We start from the raw sequence: 26,919 nt of genomic DNA, 5'->3' as shown, positions 1-26,919 counted from the left end.
TGATTTTAATTATTTCCTCTCTTCTACTGCTTTTGTTGTTGATTTATTCTTCTTTTTCTAGGGCTTTGAGATATAATATTAAGTCATTTGTTTGTTGACTTTTTCTTCTTTTAGGAATGAACTCCATGCAATGAACTTTCCTCTTAGTACTGCCTTCATAGTGTCCCAGAGATTTCAGTACGTTGCCCTTGTGTTCTCATTCACCTCTAAGAATCTTTTAATCTCCTCTTTGATGTCTTTTGCAACCCATTGTTCATTCAGCAGCATATTATTTAGTCTCCAGGTATTGAAGTAACTTTAATTTTTTTATTTTATCATTGATTTCTTTTTTTAATATATATTTATTTTAGTTGTAAATGGACCTTTATTTTATTTTCATGAAGTACTGAGACTCAAACCCAGGGCCTCATACATGCTAGGCAAGTGCTCTACCACTGAGCCACAACCCCAGCCCCTTTATCATCTCTAATTTCATTTCATTACAATCTAATAGGATACAGTGTAGTATCTCTATCTTTTTATATTTGCTAAGAGTTGCTTTGTAGCATAATATATGGTCTGTTTTAGAGAAGGCTTCTTGTGCTACTGAGAAGAAAGTGTATTCACTCATTGAAGGAAGAAATATTCTGTATATGTCAGTTAAGTGTAAGTTATTGATTGTATTATTGAGTTCTATAGTTTCTTTGTTCGGCTTTTGTTTTGACGATCTATCCAGTGGTGAAAAAGGTGTGTTAAATTCACCCAAAATTATTGTGTTGGAGTTTATTTGACTCTTGAACCTGAAAAGAGTTTTTTTGATGAATGTAGACACTCCATTGTTTGGGGCATATAAATTTATTATTATTATGTTGTGTTGATGAATTGTTCCCTTAAGCTATCCTTCTTTATTCCTTTTGATTAAATTTGGCTTGAAATCTACTTTATTTGATATGAGTATGAAGAAACCTGCTTGCTTCCTCAGTCCATGAAAGTGGTATAATTTTCCCATCCTTTCCCTTTCAATCTGTGGATGTCTTTTCCTATGAGATGAGTCTCTTGGAGGCAGCATATTGTTGGTATTTTTTTTAAATCCAGGCTGCCAGTCTATGTCTTTTGATTGGTGAATTTAGGCCATTAACATTCAGGGTTATATTCTATTCCCAATCATTTTTGTTTATTTTTTATATTTAACTTGACTTGGTTTCTCCTTTGATTAGTTTTCCCTTTAGTGTAATATCTCCCTTTGCTGATTTTCGTTGTTGTTTTTCAATTCCTCTTCATAGAATATTTTGCAGAGGATGTTCTGTAGTGCAAGCTTTTTTTATTGGTTGTTCAAAATATTATAAAGCTCTTGACATATCATATTTCATACATTAGATTCAAGTGAATTCTGAACTCCCATTTTTACCCCAAATACAGATTGCAGAATCACATCAGTTACAAATCCACATTTTTACATAATGCCCTATTAGTAACTGTTGTATTCTGCTACCTTTCCTATCCTCTACTATCCTCCCTCCCCTCCCCTCCCCTCCCATCTTCTCTCTCTACCCCATCTACTGTAATTCATTTCCCTCCTTGTTTATTTTCCCCTTCCCCTCACAACCTCTTATATGTAATTTTGTATAACATTGAGGGTCTCCCTCCATTTCCATGCAATTTTCCTTTTCTCTCCCTTTCCCTCCCACCTCATGTCTCTGTTTAATGTTAATCTTTTCTTCCTGCTCTTTCTTCCTGCTCTGTTCTTAGTTGCTCTCATTATATCAAAGAAGACATTTGGTATTTGTTTTTTAGGGATTGGCTAGCTTCACATAGCATAATCTGCTCTAGTGCCATCCATTTCCCTGCAAATTCCATGATTTTGTCATTTTTTTAGTGCTGTGTAATACTCCATGGTGTATAAATGCCACATTTTTTTTATCCATTCATCTATTGAAGGGCATATGGGTTGGTTCCACAGTCTAGCAATTGTGAATTGTGCTGCTATGAACATTGATGTGGCAGTATCTCTGTAGTACGCTCTTTTAAGGTCTTCAGGGAATAGTTCAAGAAGGGCAATGGCTGGGTCAAATGGTGGTTCCATTCCCAGCTTTCTCAGGAATCTCCATACTGCTTTCCAAATTGGCCGCACCAGTTTGCAGTCCCACCAGCAATGTACAAGAGTACCCTTTTCCCCACATCCTCGCCAGCACTTGTTGTTGTTTGACTTCAGAATGGCTGCCAATCTTACTGGAGTGAGATGGTATCTTAGGGTGGTTTTGATTTGCATTTCTATGACTGCTAGAGATGGTGAGCATTTTTTCATGTATTTGTTGATTGATTGTATGTCCTCCTCTGAGAAGTGTCTGTTCCGGTCCTTGGCCCATTTGTTGATTGGGTTATTTGTTATCTTATTGTCTAATTTTTTGAGTTCTTTGTATATTCTGGATATTAGGGCTCTATCTGAAGTGTGAGGAGTAAATATTTGTTCCCATGATGTAGGCTCCCTATTTACCTCTCTTATTGTTTCTCTTACTGAGAAAAAACTTTTCAGTTTAAGTAAGTGCCATTTGTTGATTCTTGTTATTAACTCTTGTGCTATGGGTGTCCTATTAAGGAATTTGGAGCCCGACCCCACAATATGGAGATCGGTGCCAACTTTTTCTTCTATCAGAAGCAGAGTCTCTGATTTGATATCTAGCTCTTTGATCCACTTTGAGTTAACTTTTGTGCATGGCGAGAGGAGGGGATTCAGTTTCATTTTGTTGCATATGGATTTCCAGTTTTCCCAACACCATTTGTTGAAGATGCTATCCTTCCTCCATTGCATGCTTTTAGCTCCTTTATCAAATATAAGATAGTTGTAGCTTTGTGGATTATTCTCTGTGTCCTCTATTCTATACCATTGGTCCACCCGCCTGTTTTGGTACCAGTACCATGCTGTTTTTGTTACTATTGCTCTGTTATATAGTTTGAAATCTGGTATCGCTATACTGCCTGATTCACACTTCCTGCTTAGAATTGCTTTTTCTATTCTGGGTCTTTTATTTTTCCATATGAATTTCATGATTGCTTTATCTATTTCTACAAGAAATGCCTTTGGGATTTTGATTGGCATTGCATTAAACCTGTAGAGAGCTTTTGGTAATATCGCCATTTTGATGATGTTAGTTCTGCCTATCCATGAATAGGGTATATTTTTCCATCTTCTAAGATCTTCTTCTACTTCTCTTTTTAGGGTTCTGTAGTTTTCATTGTATAAATCTTTCACCTCTTTTGTTAGGTTGATTCCCAAGTATTTTATTTTTTTGAGGATATTGTGAATGGAGTGTTTTTCCTGATTTCCGTTTCAGAAGTTTTGTCGCTGATATACAGAAATGCCTTTGATTTATGCATGTTGATTTTATATCCTGCCACTTTGCTGAATTCATTTATTAGTTCTAGTAGTTTTTTTGTAGACCCTTTTGGGTCTTCTAGGTATAGAATCATGTCATTCGCAAACAGTGATAATTTAAGTTCTTCTTTTCCTATTTTTATGCCTTTAATTTCTTTCGTCTGTCTAATTGCTCTGGCCAGTGTTTCGAGAACTATATTGAATAGAAGTGGTGAGAGAGGGCATCCCTGTCTTGTTCCAGATTTTAGAGGGAATGCCTTCAATTTTTCTCCATTCAGAATGATGCTAGCCTGAGGCTTAGCATAGATAGCTTTTACAATGTCAAGGAAAGTTCCTGTTATCCCTAGTTTTTCTAATGTTTTGAACATAAAGGGATGCTGTACTTTGTCGAATGCTTTTTCTGCATCTATCGAGATGATAATATGGTTCTTATCTTTAAGTCTATTGATGTGGTGAATAACATTTATTGATTTCCGTATATTGAACCATCCTTGCATCCCAGGGATGAATCCTACTTGATCATGGTGCACAATTTTTTTGATGTGCCTTTGTATCTGATTCGCCAGAATTTTATTGAGGATTTTTGCATCTAGGTTCATCAGCGATATTGGTCTGTAGTTTTCTTTCTTTGAGGTGTCTTTGTCTGGTTTCGGAATCAGGGTGATGTTGGCCTCATAGAATGAATTTGGCAGAGCTCCCTCTTTTTCTATTTCCTGAAATAACTTGAAAAGTATTGATATTAATTCTTCTTTAAAGGTTTTGTAAAACTCCGCTGTATACCCATCCAGTCCTGGGATTTTCTTGGTTGGTAGTCTTTTGATTGCTTCTTCTATTTCATCCATTGAAATTGGTGTGTTTAAATTGTGTGTATCCTCCTGACTCAGTCTGGGCAAATCATATGACTTAAGAAATTTATCGATGTCTTCACTATCTTCTATTTCATTGGAATATAGGTTTTCAAAATAATTTCTAATTGTCTTCTGTATTTCTGTGGCATCTGTTGTGAGATTGCCTTTTTCATCCCGTATGTTAGTAATTTGAGTTCTCTCTCTTCTTCTCTTCGTTAGCATGGCTAAGGGTCTGTCGATCTTATTTATTTTTTCGAAGAACCAACTTTAGTTTTGTTAATTTTTTCAATAGTTTCTTTTGTTCCAATATCCTTAATTTCCGCTCTGATTTTAATTATTTCTTGCCTTCTGCTACATTTGCTGTTGTTTTGCTCTTCCTTTTCTAGGGCTTTGAGATGAAGTGTGAGCTCATTTATTTGTTGGTTTTTCCTTTTTTGAGGAATGACCTCCAGGCGATGAATTTCCCTCTTAAAACTACTTTCATTGTGTCCCATAGATTCCTATATGTTGTGTCTGTATTTTCATTTATCTCTAAGAATTTTTTGACTTCCTCCTTTATGTCTTCTGTAACCCATTGATCATTCAGAAACATATTGTTCATTTTCCATGTGATGTAGGATTTTTCCTTCCTTCTTTTATCATTGATTTCCAGTTTCATTCCATTATGATCAGATAAAATGCATGGTATTATCTCCATCCCTTTATATTTACTGAGGGTTGCCCTATGGCATAATATATGGTCTGTTTTTGAGAAGGATCCATGTGCTGCTGAGAAAAAAGTATATCCACTTGATGATGGTTGATATATTCTATATATGTCAATTAAGTCTAGGTTATTGATTGTGATATTGAGTTCTATAGTTTCTTTATTCAACTTTTGTTTGGAGGATCTGTCCAATGGTGAGAGAGGTGTGTTGAAGTCACCCATAATTATCGTGTTGTGGTCTATTTGATTCTTGAACTTGAGGAGAATTTGTTTTATGAACCTTGCAGCACCATTATTTGGTGCATAAATATTGATAATTGTTATGTCTTGTTGGTGACTGGTTCCTTTTAACAGTATATAATGTCCTTCCTTATCCCTTTGGATTAACTTAGTCTTGAAGTCGATTTTATTCGATATGAGGATGGCCACCCCTGCTTGCTTCCGAGGACCGTGTGTGTGGTATATTTTTTCCCACCCTTTCACCTTCAGCCTGTGTATGTCTTTTCCAATTAGATGTGTCTCCTGGAGGCAACATATTGTTGGATTTGTTTTTTTAATCCATGTTACCAGCCTGTGTTGCTTTATTGGAGAGTTTAAGCCATTAACGTTTAGAGTTACTATTGATATATGTTTTGTACTGCCAGCCATGTTTGATTATTTATCTTTTTTTTTTAATTTAGTTTGTTTCTCCATGATTAGCTTTCCCCCCTGCCCTCTGTCATTACCAAGGCACTTCCCACTGATGGTTTTGGTTGTTGTTTTTCATTTCTTCCTTGTGTAGTGTTTTGCTCAAGACGCTTTGCAATGCTGGTTTTCTGGCTGCAAATTCTTTTAGCTTTTGTTTATCATGAAAGATTTTTATTTCGTTGTCATACCTGAAGCTTAATTTTGCTGGATACAGAATTCTTGGTTGGCATCCATTGTCTTTCAGTGTTTGAAATACGTTATTCCAGGATCTTCTCGCTTTCAGCGTCTGTGATGAAAAATCCGTTGTTAACCTTATTGGTTTACCCCTGAATGTAATCTGCCTCCTTTCTCTTGTAGCTTTTAATATTTTCTCTTTGTTCTGTATATTGGCTATCTTCATAACAATGTGTCTTGGCATTGGTCTACTGTGATTTTGTGTGCTCGGTGTTCTGTATGCATCTACAATTTGTATATCCGTTTCTTTTTTTATTTCTGGAAAGTTTTCTGTAATTATTTCATTCAGAAGGTTACTCATTCCCTTGGTTCGATTCTCTGTACCTTCCTCTATCCCGATGACTCGTAGGTTTGGTTTTTTTATGTTGTCCCATATCTCTTGGATGTTTTTTTCGTGATTTTTTACCAGCCTTTCTGAGTTGGCTAGACTCTTTTCAAGATGATATATTTTGTCTTCATTATCTGACATTCTGGCTTCTACTTGCTCCACTCTGTTAGCGATACTCTCAATTCAGTTTTTAATTTGGTTTATCGTTTCCTTCATTTCTAGAATTTTTGTTTGATTTTTTTTTATAATCTCTATCTCCTGATAAAGATGCTTTACTTCTTCTTTTATCTGTTTATGTAATTCATTTTCAATGTGTTCTTTCACTGTTTGGATTTGATGTCTCATATCCTCTTTAAGGTTCCATTCCATCTGTCTAAGGTGTTCCTTGAGTTCTTTATATGACCATTTTTCTGGTAACTCTAGGTCCTCCTGAATATTTAGGCTGTCCTTCATTGTTTGTACTCCCTTTCTTCCTTGCTTTTTTATGCTGCTCATGTTACTTCTTGTTCTGTTTGATTGTTGAGTTACTGTTTACTCTTATAAATTTATTTGATGCTTGGGAGGAAAGATATTAAAAGGGAAGGGAAGAAGTCACTAAAGAGAATGAGGGTAGGCATGTAGAATTCAAGGAAGGGGGAATAAGAAAATTGAAAAGAAATGAAAAGACAAAAAAATAGAAAATAAGGGAAGAAAGAAAAAATTTTTTTAAAAAAAAATAATAATTAAAAAAATGAAAATTTAAATTTAAAAAATAATAATAATAAAAATTTAAAAACATTAAAAACATTAAAAAAGTTAAAGAACAACAACCACAAAAAAATTAAAATTAAAGAAAAAAAACAAATTAAATAATAATAATAATAATAGTAATAATAAATGCAGTCATAGAGTTCGATTAACTTCTCTTCCTGTAGGTGGAGCTGTGCCCAATGGGTCAAGCTTCTCCTCTCAATAGGTGGGAACCAATCACTGTGCAGAAGCTCTACCTCCCAGACGGGGCGGATCTCCAATCCTGAGTGTCTAAGGCCTTCTCTTGTGTTTCCTCGAGCCAGGCCCCACTCACCTGTGAGGCTCACCACAATACTGGCTACACGCCAGGTCTGCTGCTCCCGGGAGCCCTGTTTTCATTAGCGCCTGGGCACACTCTCCCTGTTTGCCTCCCTCAGACCCTAAGTATGTAGAGCTTGGGGCTGAGAACCCCCAGCGAATTTGCTTACCTTCCAATAGCCACGCCCCCGGTATCTGGTGCAAGAGACCTCAGTTGTCAGCACTGGTGGGAGCGGTAGCCGGGAGTTCCACTCCGCGAGTCCCGCGCCACTCCTGATTCCCTCGGTCTGGCTATCGCGCTCACGGGAGAGCTGGGAGGGGCCCTTAAGTTTTCCCCGCTGTGTGGAGAGGGATGGCTAGGGGATTACACACCTGTCGTTGCTGGTTTCAATGAAGTTCTATCCTCTGCCCGTGACGTCAGTTCTCTGCCATGGTGGTATCCCATGCAAATGGTGACCGTTCGTTCCCTTTGCCGGGTGACCAATGCAACGGGTGGGTCTTGACTGTCTCTCTCCCAAGCCCCGTTTCAATCCTGTGGCCACTGCCTATGAAGGCTCAGTTGGCTTTTACCTCTGTTCTATAGCTGAAAGAGCTGCGATCAGTCGAAAACAGGGATGGTGACATCAGCTCTCCAAGATGGTGGCTGCTGGCTTCCTCTGTGGTCTGACCGGTGTGGAGAACCAAATTGGACCGCTTCCTTCCCCCGTCTCAAACCCAGAATTCAGCTCTGAGTACAGTAATTGCACAGCTGGCAGGAGTCTGCAGAATCCGCAGTGCTGTATCTTTGCGTTGCTATCTCGTCGTTTCCCAGCATGCGCTGCAGACTATAGCCGCAGGGCGATTTGCTGAATAAGCAGCATGACCCTCCATGCGGACAAATCTCTCGCGTTTGAGCCCCAGTAACTGATCCTCATGCGATGGAAAGCCTTCCTCTAGGTTTCGGAGCACCCCAATTTTGCTGGAAATTAGGCTATCGGCTAACTTTCTTTCCTTGTCTTTTCCCTTCTAGCGCTGTGGATCCAAGACATTACCATTTTACCCTATAGGCTCATAGTGCCCTTGAAGGGATCCAATATCTTTCCTTTGAGGTGAAGGACGCGGTACACGGGGGTGATACACCCCCTTCGCCGCCATCTTCCCTCTCCCTGTAGTGCAAGTTTTTGAGTTGTAAAATCTTTTAACTTTTGTTTATCATAGAAGGTTTTAATTTTATCGTCAAACCTAAAGCTTAATTTTGCTGGCTATAGGATTCTTGGTTGGCATCCATTTTCTTTCAGAGCTTGATATATGTTGTTCCAGGTTCTTCTAGCTTTCAGGGTCTAGGTTGAAAAATATGCATATGATCTAATTGGTTTCCCCCTATATGTAATCTGATTTCTTCCTCTCATGACTTTTAATATTCTCTCCTTATTCTGTATGTTAGGCATTTTCATTATAATGTGCCTTGGTGTGGATCTGTTGTGATTTTGTACATTTGGCATCCTGTAAGCCTCTCGGATTTGGTTTTCCAATTCTTTCTTTATATTTACAAAATTTTCTGCTATTATTTATTGAATAGATTGCTCATTCCTTTGGTTTAGAACTCTATTCCTTCCTCGATCCCAAGATCTCTTAAATTTGTTCTTTTTATTCTATCCTGTATTTCTTGAATGTTCTGCTCATGGTTTCTTACCATTTTAACTCTGTGGTCTACATTATTTTCAAGATTATCTAGTTTGTCTTCATTGTCTGAGGTCCTGTCTTCCAAGTGGTCCAATCTCTTGGTAATGCTTTCAATTGAACTTTTAATTTGGTTTATTGTTTCTTTCATTTCAAGGATTTTATTTGGTTTTTTAGAATCTCTAGCTCCCTATTGAAATAATCTTTTGCTTTCTGTATTTGTTTATGTGGCTCTTTGTCAAAATAATCTTTTGCTGCCTGTATTTGCTCTCTTATGTCATCCTTTAATTTGCAGAACATTTTAATTATGTACACCCTGAACTCCTTCTCTGTAATTTCTTCTGCTGTGCTGGTCATGGATTCTAATAATGTGATATCTTGATTTGTTTGGGGCACTTTCTTTCCTTGTCTTTTCCCTTCTAACGCTGTGGATCCAAGACATTACCATTTTACCCTATAGGCTCATAGTGCCCCTGTAGGGATCCAATATCTTTCCTTTGAGGTGAAGGACAATGTTATCAGATCCCAATATTAACAATATACACCCTAAAAACAAATATTTGCTAATAATATGTTTATAGTTTGGTCTCAATGTAAAGAAATGGTGAATTCAATTTTTATCTACAATATACTCAGTAGGTTTGTAAAAGGGTTTACAGTTTCTGATGGTGGATAAGAAACCTGGAGTGAGGAGTAGGATGATATGATGAGGAGGTAGGAGGTGAGGATATAGAGTTGTTATATCTCAGGAAGTGTGAAAGAAAAATCTAAAGTGGAAGTTTAGAGCAGGAAAAGGGAGAGGTATTAATTTTAGGTAGACAAGTAAGTGGGAAGACAGTAAAGTACATAAAACAAGCACACATATATATCAAGAAAAAAATTTTTAAATGTTAAAATAGCAGAAATTGGTGGGAAACAAAAGAATATACAACACAACTGTAATATACTATTCAGCCATCCCAGTCCTGAAAATCCTAATTCATGCAAAGTACTTGGTTTCACATATGTTGGGGATGTGAGAGTGGGAGAAAGGAGAGGGAGAGGGGAAAAAAAATCTTGAAGGAAGACACAGGGCTTGTTTTGGTTGGAGATCAGTATCTTTCCTGCTTCCCTTCTCAGGTGGGGTTGTCTGTTGTTAGCTGGTATCTCCACCCTCAGGTTGGTGAAGGTAACCAGGGTGTCACTGTGCCAGGTTAGCAGCCACTGGGGAGAGGGGGTAATTAGAAACTGGGTACTTGGAAGATGGTGATGAAAGTGGCCCAAGATGGAGGCTCCTGCTTTCAGTGATGGGGAGCCAGGTCGGGTGGGGTGAGCTGAGTGATGGCATTGGATGATAAGTTGAGAGACGAACTTTATGGCTTGCAATGTGTGGCTATCGGCTAACTTCAGAGCCTATGTGAAGTTCCCAGGTTCAGACAGGAAACTGCATGTAGGTGTCTATGTCCACTGCTGTAGAGTCCCAATATGGCAGCAACCAGGAGAGCCTTGCATTGGTAGATGGGGGTTGACACAGGAGTGGCAGCCAGAATTCCTGAATGTGGGGAGCTGCTAAGTATCCTGCATGGGAGTGGTGTCTGTGATCTCTGCTTGGGTGGGTGGCTGAAAGTTCTGTGCAGGTTTTGGTGGTCCTACTCAGGTACCTGGTAGTCCTGCATAGGTGAGTAGTTGGGAGACCTACTCTGACACTGAGGCCTGAAGCCCTAGATAGCCCAGAGGCTGTAATTCCTGCTCAGGAGAAGGAATATTGCTCACAGAGAAGCAGTATTCTCACTTCTTGACTCCCAAGTCATGGAGCGACACAGAATGCTGCCTCCCTCTGGCCCACCATCTTGGATCCCCACCACCTTTTTCTCCCTCCAATCTTGTTTTAATATCTGGTAAAACAAAATTTCCATTAAGGACTTAAGGGTAATCCCTTTTCCAGGTCCACACCCACCACCACCTCTACTCACTTGTCTAGAATTTTCCAGGGCTCAACTCAGTATGTGGCTCTTCTTCACTTACCTCCCTGGAGCTGCCTTTAGGTAATGCCCCAGGGTCATCCTGTCACTAGTTTCCTTCACCCAGACACTAGAATCTTCAGCCCACTCTTCTATTTTTTTCACTTTTCTGCCCTTTTCTTGGAGAGAAAGTTGAACATAGAGATTACGAACACAGGTTCTACCTAAGTTCAAAGTCCAGTTTCCCCACTTATGAGCCCTGATTCCATGGGCAAGTGACCCCTCTTTGGCTTGATTTCCTAATCTCTATTTAAGTATGATTATTGTACCTACCTTATAGGACTGTGCAAGAATTAATAATTCTAATTTAAATAAAATGTTTAGAACCATTTCTGACACATGTAGTAAGTGTTCAATAAATATAAACTATCATAATACTAAAAAAAATAAACTTTATATCTGCATTTCAAATATAGGCAGTTGGTTTGGTGAAAAGAGCCTGAACTTTTGAATGTGACTTTGGTTTAACTTTTAAGTCCATCTCATATTACCCTGGCATTTCATACTCAACATGTGTAAAACCATTCCCAGTCTCCATCCACTGCACCTTCTCCACAATCAAGATGCCCTGCCCTCATGCTCCCTACTCCAGAGACTGGTGAGACTATCTAAGCCTCACCCATGACAGAATATGAACATCTAACATCTAACCCCCATATTCCAAACAGAAGGCAGCATGGTCTCTGTGGCCTCTGCCTTTACAACCTTCTCTTGCATCATTCCTAGCCATCATTCAAGACTCAGCTCATGAACCTTACTCTAATTGAAATAAAACAGGCACAGAGAGACAAATACCACATGTTCTCACTTTCATGTAGAATCTAATGTAATCAAACTCACAGAAGCAGGAGTATAACAGCTAGGAGAAATGGGAGGGAGAAGGTGGTCAAAGGAAATGAAGCCCAGGAGGAATAAGATATTTTTAGATCTTTTGTTAATAATAGTGTATTATACATTTCAAAAACTGCATAAATTTCAAGTGTTTTCACCACAAAAAAAATGGTATTTGAGGTGATAGATATGTTAATTAATTTAATTGCCTCACATTGTATTCATAAACCACATTACTCTGTACCTCATAAGTATATTGAACTATGATTTGTCAATTAAAAATATTTGTTTAATTAAGCTCATGCTTTCTACCTTTTGTGGTCTTTTTTGAGCAACACCACACCCTTTCTATATTAAACTCCCATTCTTTGTAGTTTTATAGGCCTATGGGATTTCCCTGGCTTTCTTGTCATTATAATAATATAATTTCATATCTCTTTCTAGTTTAAAAGTCCCATAAGAACAGAGTCATTGGTTTCTATCTCTTTCTGAGTCCCCAGAACTTGGCATCCTCCCACCAATTGATGTTCAATAAATACATCTGCAGTGAATGAATATATAAGGAATGAATGAAGGGATGGAGAAACTTTGGTAAAATAATTATTTAAAGAGAGATTATTATTATCCTAGAAGTTCCTAAACAACTCCCCATCAGTACCTAGCACAATTTGATTTTGAGGCTTTATCATACAAAGGAATAGATGTACAGCAATAAAAAAGGAGCAAGCAAATTTATAGGAGCCAGGTTTTACCCAGCAGGGATCAGCCTTAGAGATAGCAAGAGCTACTACAATAACTCAAAGACCATATTAATCAAATCTTCATTAAGAACATAAGAATAACATTATTCCTGTGTCAGGTACAGTGGCACAACCTGTAATCCCAGTGGCTTAGGAGGCCGAGGCAGGAGGATCGAAAGTTCAGAGCTAACCTCAGCAACTCAGTGTGACCCTAAGCAACTGAGTGAGACCCTGTCTCAAAATAAAAAAACAAAAAGGGCTGGGGATGTGGCTCATTGGTTGGCTGAGTGGTTAGTTCAATCTCTGGTACCAAAAAATAAATAAATTATTCCTGTGAATAATTTATAAATTAATTTGTTGATAGGCTCTTTTAAAAATAAAATAATATGTAATACAGTATACCAGGCACTATTTTAAGAGCTTTATATATCATTGCTCATTTTCATCTTTATTCAAAACACCTGTATGATGTATGTTCTGTTATTATCATCATTTGACAGATGAAACTGAGCTGAGTAAGGTTGAGAACTTGCCCAAGGTTACACAGCAGTAAGAATTATTCTAACCCAGGATATCTGATGCCAGATATTCTCTTAACCATCTACCATACCACCCCTCAATGTTCATTTACCATTTGCTAAATAAACATCTTCTGAATGCCCATCAGGAATTTCTAGTGCTGGATACCAAAGACATAAATCCAAAGACTACTAGAACTAGTGTGGACCCTGCCTCCAAACATTTTGCAAATCAGTGGGTACAATACCTTTCTGTAGGTGTTATGACATCTCTGTACACACAACTCTGGTGGAACAAAGGAAGAGAAAGCAACTTTACCTGGTTTTTGAGGAAGGGAAAATGATCAGACTTTCAAAGAGGAAGTAACTCATGACCTTGGTATAAAAGATAGGCAAGAGTTTACCAAATGGACCAGCAAAGCAAGTGTGGAAACTTGCAGGTCTGTAGTGAAATTCCTTTTCCCAGATTCTCAGTGGAACTGCCAGATATCTCCAATTCCAGGAGTTCTTAACCTGGGGTCTGAAAAGCAAGTGACTCACCTGAGATGGAGATTCAACCAAGAGATTTTACTGGGGGGCTGCCTGAAGGGGAAGAAAAGAAGAGACAGAAAGCAGAGAGAGGAAATGAGGAGGGCAGAGAGAAAAGAGAGCAGAGGAAGAGAAGGAGAGGAGAGAAAGAAGAGGAAGAGAGCAGAAAGAGGGCAGAGAGGAGGAGGACAGAGAACGTGAGCTTGCAAGCTTCAGCTTAAGAAGGGTTGCATAGGCCATGTGGTGGGTGCTGATTGGTAGGGTGACTCAGGAACCGGGAGCAGACACTGTGTCCAGCCGGGATTGGTTGAGAAAACCTTTGAATTTGGCGCTCTTTGTCTTGGCGCTCTCTGTCTTGGCGCCCTTTGGAGAGGAGGGGGATGGGTAAGGGATTCGGTGATGGTCTCGCTAGACAGGAACTTTACTTCAGCAGGGAGTCTCCCACACACCCAACAGGGTCCAAAGAACCTCAAAAAGGTTTTAGATAGAACTGTATTTTAGTATATTTGGCTTCCTTTGTAACCCCTATCTTTCATTATATGCATTTTATAATGTTAATCTGAGCAGAATGCACAGGCTTCACTGTCAAAAGGAGTCTATAGCACAAAAAATGTTACCAACCCCAGAATCCTAGACTCACTGTACCAGGAATGTCTCTGCTACAGATATACTGGTCTTGATAACAAGTAGGATTGTACTGTATTGATAATGTTAAATTCTTGTCTTACAATAGATTAGGTGGACTCCAGAAAACCTGATGAATGACCCAACTGTATTTGTGGACTTCTTGGATATAAACAAGACTCTTAAAAAAAAAATCTATCAGAATACTAATGACTATGATAAACTTGCCAGCATACTTAAAGAATTCCAAATGAAGTTGGGTTCAACATCTTTGGAGGTAAAACATATACTACATAAAAATTTAAGGTTTGTTACATATGTAAATATTTGTATGCTCACACACATATATACATATATATTATATCAAATTTTTAAAGAAGTGTGTGTGTGCGGTGCGTGCACGTGTGTGTGTGTGTGTGTGTGTGTGAGAGAGAGAGAGAGAGAAAGAGAGAGAGAGAGAGAGAGAGAGGAGAGAAAGAGTCCAAAGGAGGGAAAATATGCCCTCAGATTTCAAGGCAAACAATTAGAAATACAGTCTTATATTACTTCACCTTATTTTGTCTCAATAGTATATAATTTAAAGACATGGTATACAAGTAAGGCTGTAGAGTGTTGAGTGAACAGTCAATTAAGGTAAGAGATGAAAAATCAAGTGTGACAGTAGGCTTCAGAGTAACAAGGAGCAGCAAAATGGTTGTGACTCTCTTGACATCTTTTGCATTGTTGTTGGCAGAGATGTGCTGAAAGAGAAACAACAAAACCATCAGCACCATAAATCGGTTTCCTAAGACTATTCTTTCCACCACTTGCTCCACTTGCCAAGACAGAACAACAGAAAAGCAGCCTAGATACTATGGTTCTCTTCATTTTCTTGTCTCAGCCTGATGGCTGTTCAACACTGCTCACTAGAATATTAGCGTAGGGATGATCCTCATTGTGAAAATATACTTTTCCTAAATATGCATGTACACCAACCAACTGGACCCAAATCACTGGATTACTAGAATAGTAATTCTCATTCCCATATTATTGTGTATAAAACCATAACACACATCTGATTTTTCTACACCTATAATCAGTTTGTCACATTTCTTCTGCTAGATTCCTCATTCCATGGTGTTCTTCAAGGAAGCCATAGAACATGTCATAAGAGCTACAAGGGTCCTTCGACAACCAGGGAGTCATATGTTACTGGTATGAATTTAAATCTTTTAATTTTTGTTTTCTTTTTGGTACCAGGGATTGAACCCAGAGGCTCTAAACCACTGAGCTATATCCCCAGCACACACACCCTCCCTTATTTTTGAAAAGGATCTTGCTAAGTTGCTTAGGGCCTTGCTAAGTGATTGAGACTGGCTTTGAACTTTTCGTCTTCCTGCTTCATCTTCCTGAACTGCTGGAATTACAGGCATGTGCCATAGAACTTGATTTTCAGTGTTTTTAAATTTGCAAAATAAAAATTAAGAAACTTCAATAAAGTCATCTTTCTAGCTGAAGTTTAATTTACCCTCTTTTGAAAAATCACAGTAATTAAGTCATAGAACAGGATCCTTTTCCTTGCTAGTTTGCACAAGAAATTTGATATCACATATAAATGTTATTTTTTTTGGAAAGATATTTGACATGAATAAAAATTAATGGATCTGGCACAGCTTCTAGTGTATCCCAGCATAGATATGGTATCTATGCAGGTGGATCCTGACGTCAAAAATAGTACATTAACTTGACAGCCATTGCAGTACTTTGAGCTCCATATAGACAGCACTGGGGCAAGTGAGAGCCAGATGGGCACTGGGTGACTCTGTGCTTGCTGAAGAAAAATAACTAAACATGGGTAAAGGAGATCCTAAGAAGCCAAGAGGCAAAATGTCATCATATGCATTTTTTTGTGCAAACTTGCCAGAGGAGCACAAGAGGAACATACAGATGCTTCAGTCAACTTCTCCGAGTTTTCTAAGAAGTGCTCAGCGAGGTGGAAGATCATGTCAGCTAAAGAGAAAGGAAAATTTGAAGATAAGGCAAAGGTGGACAAGGCCCGTTATGAAAGATAAATGAAAACCCATCTCCCTCCTAAAGGGGAAATAGGAGGCCAAGAGGCCTCCATCGGTCTTCGTCTTGTTCTGTTCTGAATATTGCCCCAAAGTCAATGGAGAACATCCTGGCCTATCCATTGGTGATGTTGCAAAGAAAATGGGAGAGATGTGGACTAACACTGCTGCAGGTTAAGCTTTCTTTATGAAAAGAAAGCTGCTAAGCTGCAGGAAAAATACAAAAAGGATATTGCTGTCTGCTGAGCTAAAGGAAAACCTGATGCAGCAAAAAAGGGAGTTGTCAAGGCTGAAAAAAGCAAGAAAAAGAAGGAAGAGGAGGAAGATGAGGAAGATGAAGAGGAGGCAGATGAAGATGATGATGATGAGTAAGTTGGTTCTAGAGCAGGTTTTTATCCTTGTCTATAAAGCTTTTACCCCCCCTATACACAACTCACTCCTTTTAAAAAAATTGAAATGTAAGGCTGTGTAAGATTTGTTTTTAAACTTTGCAGTGTCTTTTTTTTGTATAGTTAACACACTATTGAATGTGTCTGTAGAGAGCCTTGTCCTGGTGGTATTTTCAATAGCCACTAACTTTGCCTGGTACAGTACAGGGGTTGTAAATTGGCATGGAAATTTAAAGCAGGTTCTTCTTGGTGCACAGCAAAAATTAGTTATATATGGGGACAGTAGTTTTTCATCTTCAGTTGTCTCTGATGCAGCTTATATGAAATAATTGTTGTTCTGTTAACTGAATAACACAGTGTAATTGCAAAAATAAAAAAATAGTTGCAGCTGTTTTGTTGACATTCTGAATGCTTCTAAGTAAACACAATTTTTTATTTTAAAAAAAGTACATTAACTTAAATATTGACTTAGAAACATGAGGCTTTGCACAAAATTTTGCTTCTCATGAGAACATATGGGAGCTAAATTCTTAGAAAACTCCTAAATACTTCAAATAGAGAAAAAGTTTTAGAGAGCTAAATAAATCTAACCTATATAGCCAATTATAAAAATCATATTGTTTAAAACAGTTTAAATTATTATTTATGCCTACTTTTTTATACTGTATTTATAACTATTTAGTTCCTTAGATATGTCTTTTTTATTCCAAGTAGGACTTGTTCTTACATTCAGAACAGCTAAAGCTTTATTTAAACACTCCTTTAATTAAGTAAACATTACAGGAAGCTTATATAAAATTAATTCAAAATTAGAAAATTGAATTAAGAAAAAAATACAAAGTAATTTTTCTCTACCACCAAAGCTATTCTTCACTAACTGATCCCATCTGTAAATGGAATCACCACATCTCTTCAGCTATATACAGAAAACTGAGTCATTCGATCTTGTGGCTTTTCCATCACTCCACATTCATCAATAAATCCTGGCAATACAATTTTCTAATGTATCTCAAGTCTGCCCACTTTGCTACATCTTCACAACTACAACCCTTTTTAAGCTGCCATCATCTTCACCTGGACCAAGCAACAGTCTTTTCTGATTCTCTTACTTAAAGTATCATGCCCTTTTCCTCAGCCTGGGCCACTTTCAAAGTCCCTTATTCTGCTTTGATTCATTCCAATTCTTCATATTATCTGAGCTTAAATTGCATATTAATTTTATTTATTATCTGTCTTCATATTTATAACACAAGTTCTAAAAGGGCTGATTTTTTCCCTCTGATTTCAATTATTAACATTATTTTTCTATTCCCAAAGGGTATATATTCTTGATTTACTTCTTTTACAACAAAGTGACCTCTTTTTTTTTTTTTTTTAGCAAATCGATTGTTTTCTAATAAGTACATTTAGGGAAAGTCCTCAATAGTTAAATTCCTCAGAATGTTTTCAGAGTAATTTTTTTAAAGCCTACACTCATCTGGAAAGTTGAAATTCTTAAAAATTCCTATATCATCATTCTCCTGAACCCATCTGTACTGTCAAGAGCCATTACTGAAAATACAAAATTTAAAAAAAAAAAAAAACCAAATTCCTGCTTCTCCTGATCCTATTACTATTTTTTTATATTTATTTTTTATTTGTAATTGGACACAATATCTTTATTTTATTTTTTTTATGTGGTGCTAAGGATCAAACCCAGAGCCTTGCTCATGCTAGGCAAGCACTCTACCAGTGAGCCATAACCCCAGTCTGTGACCCTATTACTATTTTGTCTACATAAGCATCCAAGATAGATTTTTGTCCTGGATCAAAGTAACACAGGGGTTCAATTTTGCAAAGCAGTAATTTTAATTTTGGAGGTTGAACTAGCAACTGGGACTTCTGCAGGAAGGAGCAACTGGAAGAAGCATAATGATTTAATGAAGAACCTGCAGGATATTAAAAATAATGAGCCAGTCATGATCTAGGTTAGAGAATAACCTGGTGACATTGATTTAATTAGGTAACCAAGTAAAAGAAGAAGTCATATTATTTTTTAACATAAATATTATATGGTTCGACTGAATTGTATTGTTGAACTAACAAAGTATATAAGAAAACAAACATTAGTATTTCAATTTAAGGTATGGGTTTAAAAGATTATTGTAGACAATTTATTATGTAAAATGTTCAGTTTTCAACAAAAATTATAAGATTTGAGAAGAGACAGAATAGTGTAAGTTATATACAGGGAAAAAAGCAGTCAACAGAAACTCTTGAAGGTAATCCAGAAATCACTTGCCAGACATCTGGAAATGCAGCTGTTATTAATATATGAAAGAATTAAAGGAATATACATATATTAAAAATTAAAGTATACAACAATGACTTTTCAAATAAAGAATACCAATAAAGAGATAGAACTTATTTTTTAAAATAGAATTTCCAGGGTTGGAAATGATAATAAATGATATTAAAACTTCATTAGAAGAGCTCACAGCAGATTTAAGATAACAGAAAAAAGAATCTGCAAACTTGAACATTCAGCAATAAAAATTATTCAATCTGGGGAAAAAAACACAGAACCTTAGAGACACCATTAAGTACAACTAGATATACCAAAATATACATATTGCATAAAAGAATAGAAATACGAAGTGATAGAAAACATGATATAAGCCAGGTGCATTGGCACTTGCCTATAATCCTAGCTGCTCAGAAGGCTGAAGATTTTTAAGTTCAAAGCCAACCACAGCAACTTAGTAAGGACCTGTCTCAAAATTAAAAGGGCTGGGGATGTGGCTCAATATTTAAGTGTCTTTGGGGTTCAATCCCTGGTGTGTGTGCGTGTGTGTTTTCATTTACATGCCCAAAATTCTTTCAAGAAGCTTAATGACAACAATAAATTCTAGTAAACACAAGTTAATTCACACCTAGACACATCAAAGACAAAGAGAAAATCAAGGTAGCAAGAGAGAAACAACTAATTGTGCGATGGGGATTCTCAATCAGATTAACTGCTGACTTCTCGCCAGAGTAATTGGGACATCTATGCTGGAACTCCAGCCATTGCTAAGGGCTGCTAAGGGAGAGTATTTAATTACTATGGGGGCAGAGAAACAGATACAAGTTGTATCTTTAATTTGCTCATTGAACATTTGCATTTCCTTTTCTGTGAATTATTTTATTTATATCTCTTGTTTATCTTTTCTTCTGTGTTATCTCTTTAATCAATTATAGGATTATTTATCTATTCAGATACTAATCTTTTCTTCATTGTATACGTGGCAAGTGTAATTTTCTATATTAATCTTTTTAATTTATTTACAATATCATTCAGTAGTTTTTAATTTTAACATAAAAATACAAAAAAAGCCCCAAAACTATAATTTAAAAAAAAAATTAAAATAGAGCTCTAGAAAACATCAGTTGAACTAAAAAAAAAAAAGTACTAAAGGAGAAACAAAGTTGAAAAAAGGAGATTTATAAAAACCAAAAATATGGCCAACAAAAATCAAACCATGTCAACCATGACATAAATATAAATGCATTAAAATGCCAATAAAAAGGGAAAGATTTTAAGATTCTATTTATTTTTAAAAGAAAAAAATTTAAAATGTGACTTCTATGTCAACAGCTTCAAAGACACAAAATAATTGAAAATGAAAGAATGGAGAAAGAGAATCCATGCAACAATTATCATTTGAGAGTTGGAGTAGATGTACTAATATCATACAAAGCAGACATTCAGGGGAGGAGATATTGTCTGAGACCAAAAATAAATATATAGCAATTATAAAAAGGGTCAGAAAGGGATTGCAGTTATAAATATGCATAGCTAAAAACAAAGCACCAAAAATACATGGAGCCAAATCTGAAAGAATTTAAAGGAGAAGTAATCAATTACAACAGAAGTAGGACTTCAATACTACCATTCTCAATAATCAGCAGAGGGAATAGACATAAAATTAGCAAGGGTATAAATAATATCAACAATATTATAAAACAACTTGATCTAAATTGACATGATAAAAGACTTCACCCCAAAACTATAAAATACACATTCTTCTGGAAAAAAAAACTGGAATATTCTCAAGGACAGACCAGATGCAAAACCATGAAATAAGTCTCAATAAATTTAAAAGAATTTTAAATTTGCAGTATGTTTTCTGATCACAAGAGGATTAAATTACAATTCATTAGCAACAAAAGGAAATTTGAGATGTTCATAATTATGTGGAAATTTTACAAATGACCAATGATTGAAAGAAATCAGAGAAATTTAAAAATACTTTTAGAAAAATGGAAACAAAAGCACAATATACCTAAAGTACTTAGAGGGAAATCTATACCTCTGAATTCTATATTTAAATAAAGTAAAACTTCTAATCAATAAGCTAATCTTCTTCCTCAGGAAACTATCAAAAAAATCAAATTCAAAATAAGCAAAAGGAAGGAAATAAGAAAGATTAGAGCAGCAAATAGAAAACAGAAAAACAAAATTGTTTTTTTGAAAGGATCAACAAAATTAACCAACTAGACTGAACCAAGAAAAAAACAGGAAAGACATGGGCTAAGGTTGTAGCTCAATGGTAGAGCACTTGCCTAGCACATGTGAGGCACTGTATTTGATTCTCAGCACTGCATATAAATAAGCAAAATAAAATAAATGTCCATTGACAACTAAAAATATTTTTTTAAAAATTGGAAAGGCAATTTAAAATTATTAAAACCAGGAATTAAAGAGGCGACATAACCAACATTACAGAAAAAAGGATTATAAGAAAATACTATCCAATACATTAGATAACTTAAATTGAAGAATACTTTCCAACACAAACTACTGAAACTGAGGACTGAAAAAATCTTAATGTATCTATACAATAAAGAGACTGATTTAACAATTTTTAAATTCCTCACAAGGACAACTGCAAAGCCAAATGGGTTCACTAGAGAATTCTATCAAACATTTAAGAAAGACTTAACACAAAATCTTCACAAACCTTCTATTTTCCCTTTTAGAAATAGAAGAAGCAATACTTCCCAACTCATTTTTAAGGGCCAGTAATTCCAATACCAAAGCTAAACAAAGACTTTGTATTGGTCCATTTTGCTTAGTTTTCACAAAATACCTGGGGCTGGTAACTGATTGAGTAAAGAGTTTTATTTGCCTCATGATTCTGGTGGCTAAAGGATCTAAACAGCATGACACCGTGCCCTGGTGAGGGACCTCTGGCTATTTCCTACAATAAGCACATGAATAAACAAACTGTGGTCATTTGTACAATGTCATATTATTCAAAGATAAAAAGAAATGAGCTATAAAACTACAACCATATGGCAGAGAAGAAGCCAAAAGAGAAATGGCCATGTGCAGAAGGGCCACATGTGTGAGATCAAGGAAGCAAGAGAGATTCATGGGAGGTTCCAATACCTATCTACATTACCACACTGGGGCCAGTCTTCCAGCTCATGAACCTTTGGGAGATAAACTATATCCAAAGCATAACAGACATCAGGAGAAAAAACTACAGACCAATCTCTCATAAGAATATACTTGTAACAATTCTAAACAAAATACTACCAACCTAAGCCAGAAAATAATATACCATAAGCAAGTAATATTTGTCCCAGAATGCATGTTTCTTTTAATATCCAAATATCCACTAATGCAATACACCATATTAATGTAATTCAAGTAAAACCCACATAAAAATATCTGAATAGATTTTTTTAAAGCACTTGAAAAAAAATTCAACATTTTTTATTTCTTTAAAACTTGCAGCAAAAAGGAATAGAAGGGAACTTTGTCAACCCAATAAAGGACATCTATGAAGATTTGTAGCTATACCCATGCCTTCTAGACAAGGACTACTGAAAACAAAGAAGGATGTTCTGACTCTCAATTTCTACCAAACCCTATATTAGAGGTTCTAGATGGTGCAATTAAGTAATAAAAGGGGGGAAAGGGCATTCAGAATGAAAAAAAAAAAGTAAAACTGTCTTTATCAACATTCTACACATGGAGATCCAAGATGGTGACCAGAGGGAGGCAGCATTCTGAAATGACCTGTGACCTGGGACTCAAGTAATGAGAATACTGCTTCTCTGCAAGCGATATTTCTGCTTCTGTGCAGAAATCAGTCACCATGCCTGTCCAGGGCTCCAGGCCTCAGCATCAGAGTAGTCTCCCAACTACTCACCTACGCAGTACTACTAGGTACCCAAGCAGGACCTTTGGCAACAGCACCTGCCCAGAACTTTTGGCCACCTACCTGAGCAGAAATCACAGATGTCACTCCCACATAGGACACCCAGCAGCTTCCCATGTCAGGGGCTAGAAGGAAGTTCTCCTTCAAAGAATAGCCTGACACTTACAAGAAACAGCCCCCTGGGAGACATCCTGCCTGGGAGACATCCTGCAGCCACCTATCTCCCTGAAACATCCTGAGGTTGTCAGGATCATCAGACATGCTGCAGCTGGCAGTTTTACCACCCACATCCAGCAACTGCCGATAAGAGAGCTTCCCCATCCCCAGCATATAAATACCTCTGTGTGAACAATAAAAATCTGCAGCTTGATCAGAACTCCTGTCTTGCTGTCATCCCTTGTGTCTCTTGTCCCTTCATTCCTCCCCGCCTAGGTTCGCCGCCTTCATTGAGGTGTCCTGCTGGTCGGGACATTCCCACACGTGGGAACTCCTGCCACCACTCCCGTGTCAACCCCCAGCTACCAACATGAGACTTCCCTGCTCACCGCCATTTTAGGACTTGGCAGCAGCGGAGATAATCCCCTACACAGTAACCTGCCTGCACCTGAGAACCTCACACAGGCTCTGAAGTCAACAGCCACACACTGCATGCCGCCACAGAACTAGTCTCTGAACTCACCGACCAAAGCCATCTCTCGGCTCCCACTACACCACCCTATAGCCCACTGCTGAAAGCAGGTGCCTCCATCTTGAGCCATCTTCATCACCAGCTTCAGTGGGGGGCAACTCCCAGTTTGGAACCCCAGCTGGCCAGGTATCCAGTTTCTAACTCCCGTCTCTCCCCAGCAGTCACCACTCCAGCACAGTGACATCCTGGTTACCTTCATCATCCTGAGGGTGGAGATACCAGCTAACAACAGATGACACCACCTATTGGATGAGAAGAGAAACAGGAAAGATATGGATTTCCAACCAAATCAATCCAAACATGAAGAATGAATTGTAAAACCAAATCCAAGAGGCTTACAGGACGCCAAATGTGCAAAACACAACAGATCCACACCAAGGCACATTATAATGAAAATGCCTAACATACAGAATAAGGAGAGAATATTAAAAGTCATGAGAGAAAGAAATCATGTTAATGTAGGGGAAAAACAATTAGATTATGTGCAGATTTTTCAACCTAGATCCTGAAAGCTAGAAGAACCTGGAACAACATATATCAAGCTCTGAAAGAAAATGGATGTCAACCAAAAATCTTATAGCCAGCAAAATTAAGCTTTAGATTTGATGATGAAATTAAGACCTTCCATGATAAACAAAAGTTAAAAGATTTTACAACTCAAAAGCCTGAACTACAGAACATCCTTGGCAAAATATTCCATGAAGAGGAATTGAAAACAACAATGAAAATCAGCAAAGGGAGGTATTACACTAAAGGAAAAACTAATCAAAGGAGAAACCAAGTCAAATTAAATACCAAAAATAAACAAAAATGATTGGGAATACAAATCATGTCTCAATAATAACCCTGAATGTTAATGGCCTAAACTCAACAATCAAAAGACTGGCAGACTGGATTTTAAAAAGACCCAACAATATGCTACCTCCAAGAGACTCATCTCATAGGAAAAGACATCCACAGACTGGGTGAAAAGTTGGGAAAAAATCAATTCACTCTTATGGACTGTGGAAGCAAGTAAAAAGGTCTCCATCCTCATATCAAATAAAGTAGACTTCAAGCCAAAGTTAATCAAAAGGGATAAAGAAGGATATTTCATACTGCTTAAGGGAAAAATTCATCAACAAGACATAACAATAATAAATTTATATGCCCAAAATAATGGAGCATCTGTGTTCATCAAACAAACTCTTCTCAAGTTCAAGAATCAAATAGACCCCAACACAATAATTCTGGATGATTTTAACATACCTTGTTCACCACTGGATAGATTGTCCAAACAAAAGCTGAACAAAGAAACCATAGAACTCAGTAATACAATCAATAACTTAGACTTAACTGACATATATAGAATATTTTTTCCTTCAATGAATGAATACACTTTCTTCTCAGCAGCACGTGGATCCTTCTCTAAAATAAACCATATATTATGCCACAAAGCAACCCTTAGCAAATACAAAAAAGTAGAGGTACTACCCTGCATTCTAACAGATCATAATGGAGTGAAATTAGAAATCAATGATAAAATAAAAACATCCACATGATTCTGTTTGTAGAAAGTCCTAAAGACAGACAACCCAATTTAAAATAAATAGATGCTGCAGAAAAGCATATGAAAAGATGTTCAATATCCATTGTCACTGGGGGAACCAAGAATGACATACCACTAATTAAACTACCCAGTTCCTAAAAAATAGTAATAGGAATTACTATCAAGGAGACAAAGCAACAGGAACTCTTATTCTTTGCTGGTAGGAACGCAAAATGGCACAGTCACTTTGGAAGACAATTGGCAGTAAGAAACAAAGCTAAACATAGTTATGCCATATGATCCAGCAGGCATGCTTCTTCATATTTACCCAACTGATTTGAAAACTTATGTCCACATAAAAACCTGCACATGAATGATTACAGCAACTTTACTCATCATCACCCAAAACCAGAAGTAACCAGGATATCCTTCAATAAGCACACGCATAAACAAACTGTGGTCATTTGTACAATGTAATATTATTCAGGGATAAAAAGAAATGAGCTATCGAACTGCAAAAGACATGGTGATTCTTAAAGGCTAAGTGAAATAAGCCAATCTGGAAAGGCTATAACTACATTATTCCAATTATATTGTCTGAAAAAGGCAAAACTATGGAGATGATGAGATTAGTGGTTGCCAAAGTTTTGGTCAGAAGGAGAGAAAGTGAAACACAGACTTTTTAAGGTGGTGAAAATTTGTTTGACACAATCACAGTGAATTCATTACACTATATATTTGTCAAAACCCATAGAACTTCACAATCTAAAGAGTAAACCTTAGCTGAGTTTCAAAATGGTGGAATACAGTAGGATCAAGAAAGCAGATAAGCAACTTCTCAGTAAGGTGGGTGAATGAAAAAGGGAACAGGGATGCTTTACTGGAATTTAATACTGGACAATCAAGCAGATTGAGGAATCAAGAGGTTGGATTTAATAAAATAAGGAAGAAATCTCCAGCACACAGCCACTGCTGCAGCTAGAGGCACCACCCAGAGTGGTCCCTCTGCAAGCAGAGGGATAAGAAAATTAAAGGAACCCATATTTTTAGGAGGCCTGAGGTGTGTCTAGGTATGGAGAGTTTAGAGATCAAAGACACTGCCTGAATGAACTGAAAGGCATGCTGCACAATATCCTTTATGGGAAAGAAATTACATCTCTCCTGTCAGCACATGGAGGACAGAGGAAGGAACCATTTTGCAGCCACAATGTGGAGGCCAGCAGCTGATGGAGCCAATTCCTGGCAAACCTGAAATTGGCTTGAAATACAGGCCTGAAAAACCCACATTGTAAGACAAAGAGTATGCCTAACTGACCAGGAGAAAATCAAACATAAAGAGAGGTTAACAAGGAGACAACTGGTCAGGGAAACCCACCCAGCTCTCCCTTTCCCTCTCTAATCCACCTGGTCGCAGGACCGGCTAGAAGAGCTTCTACTAGCTGGGGTTTTGAAAGGGCAGAGATGGGATAGATTGAGTTTGGAGACTGAACCTGAGATCAAGAAATATGGGGTCCGCAGGTGATGGAGTGGACTAAGAATTGGCTCCTCCACCGGACAAGTGGAACCCAGGGTAGATCCCTGGATTGCAGTCTTCCAGCATGGACCAGCAATTGCTGGGCCCTGGAGGAGTGCTGATTTAAAATATCCTAACCAGGGCTGGGGTTATAGCTCAGTTGGTAGAGTGCTGCTTATTTTGCATGCATAAAACCCTGGGTTCAACCCCCAGCACTGTCAAAAAGAAAAAAGTCTTCAAACTAGTTGGCATTCAGCTGGAGCCTGGAGCCAACTTAAGCCTAAACCCTGTCTCCAGAGTTCCTCCTATGGGTTACCTCTAGCAACCCCACCCTGAGGGAGGAGCAAGCATCATACCCTAGAAGAACCCACCTAATAGTGCTTTAAGAAGGGAAACTGAGAATCTTTTGAACTCCAATGGAAATAATCATCTTATTCTTTTTTTTTTTCTTTTTCCTTTT

At 37.4% G+C, this 26,919-nt stretch overlaps 1 protein-coding gene across 1 annotated transcript in view; it reads left to right on the top strand.

The window, feature by feature from the left end:
* Dnah14 (dynein axonemal heavy chain 14) overlaps positions 1-26,919 on the top strand; it is a 343,676-nt gene that overhangs the window by 204,706 nt on the left and 112,051 nt on the right. Inside the window, exons 52-53 of the mRNA XM_076872908.1 lie at positions 14,212-14,379; positions 15,204-15,296. Coding sequence (XP_076729023.1) covers positions 14,212-14,379; positions 15,204-15,296 — 261 coding nt within the window. The remainder of the gene's footprint in view (positions 1-14,211; positions 14,380-15,203; positions 15,297-26,919) is intronic.

Source organism: Callospermophilus lateralis, chromosome 13 (genome assembly GCF_048772815.1).
Source record: "Callospermophilus lateralis isolate mCalLat2 chromosome 13, mCalLat2.hap1, whole genome shotgun sequence".
Taxonomy (NCBI): Eukaryota; Metazoa; Chordata; class Mammalia; order Rodentia; family Sciuridae; genus Callospermophilus; species Callospermophilus lateralis.
This window is presented reverse-complemented; position numbering and strand designations above follow the sequence as displayed.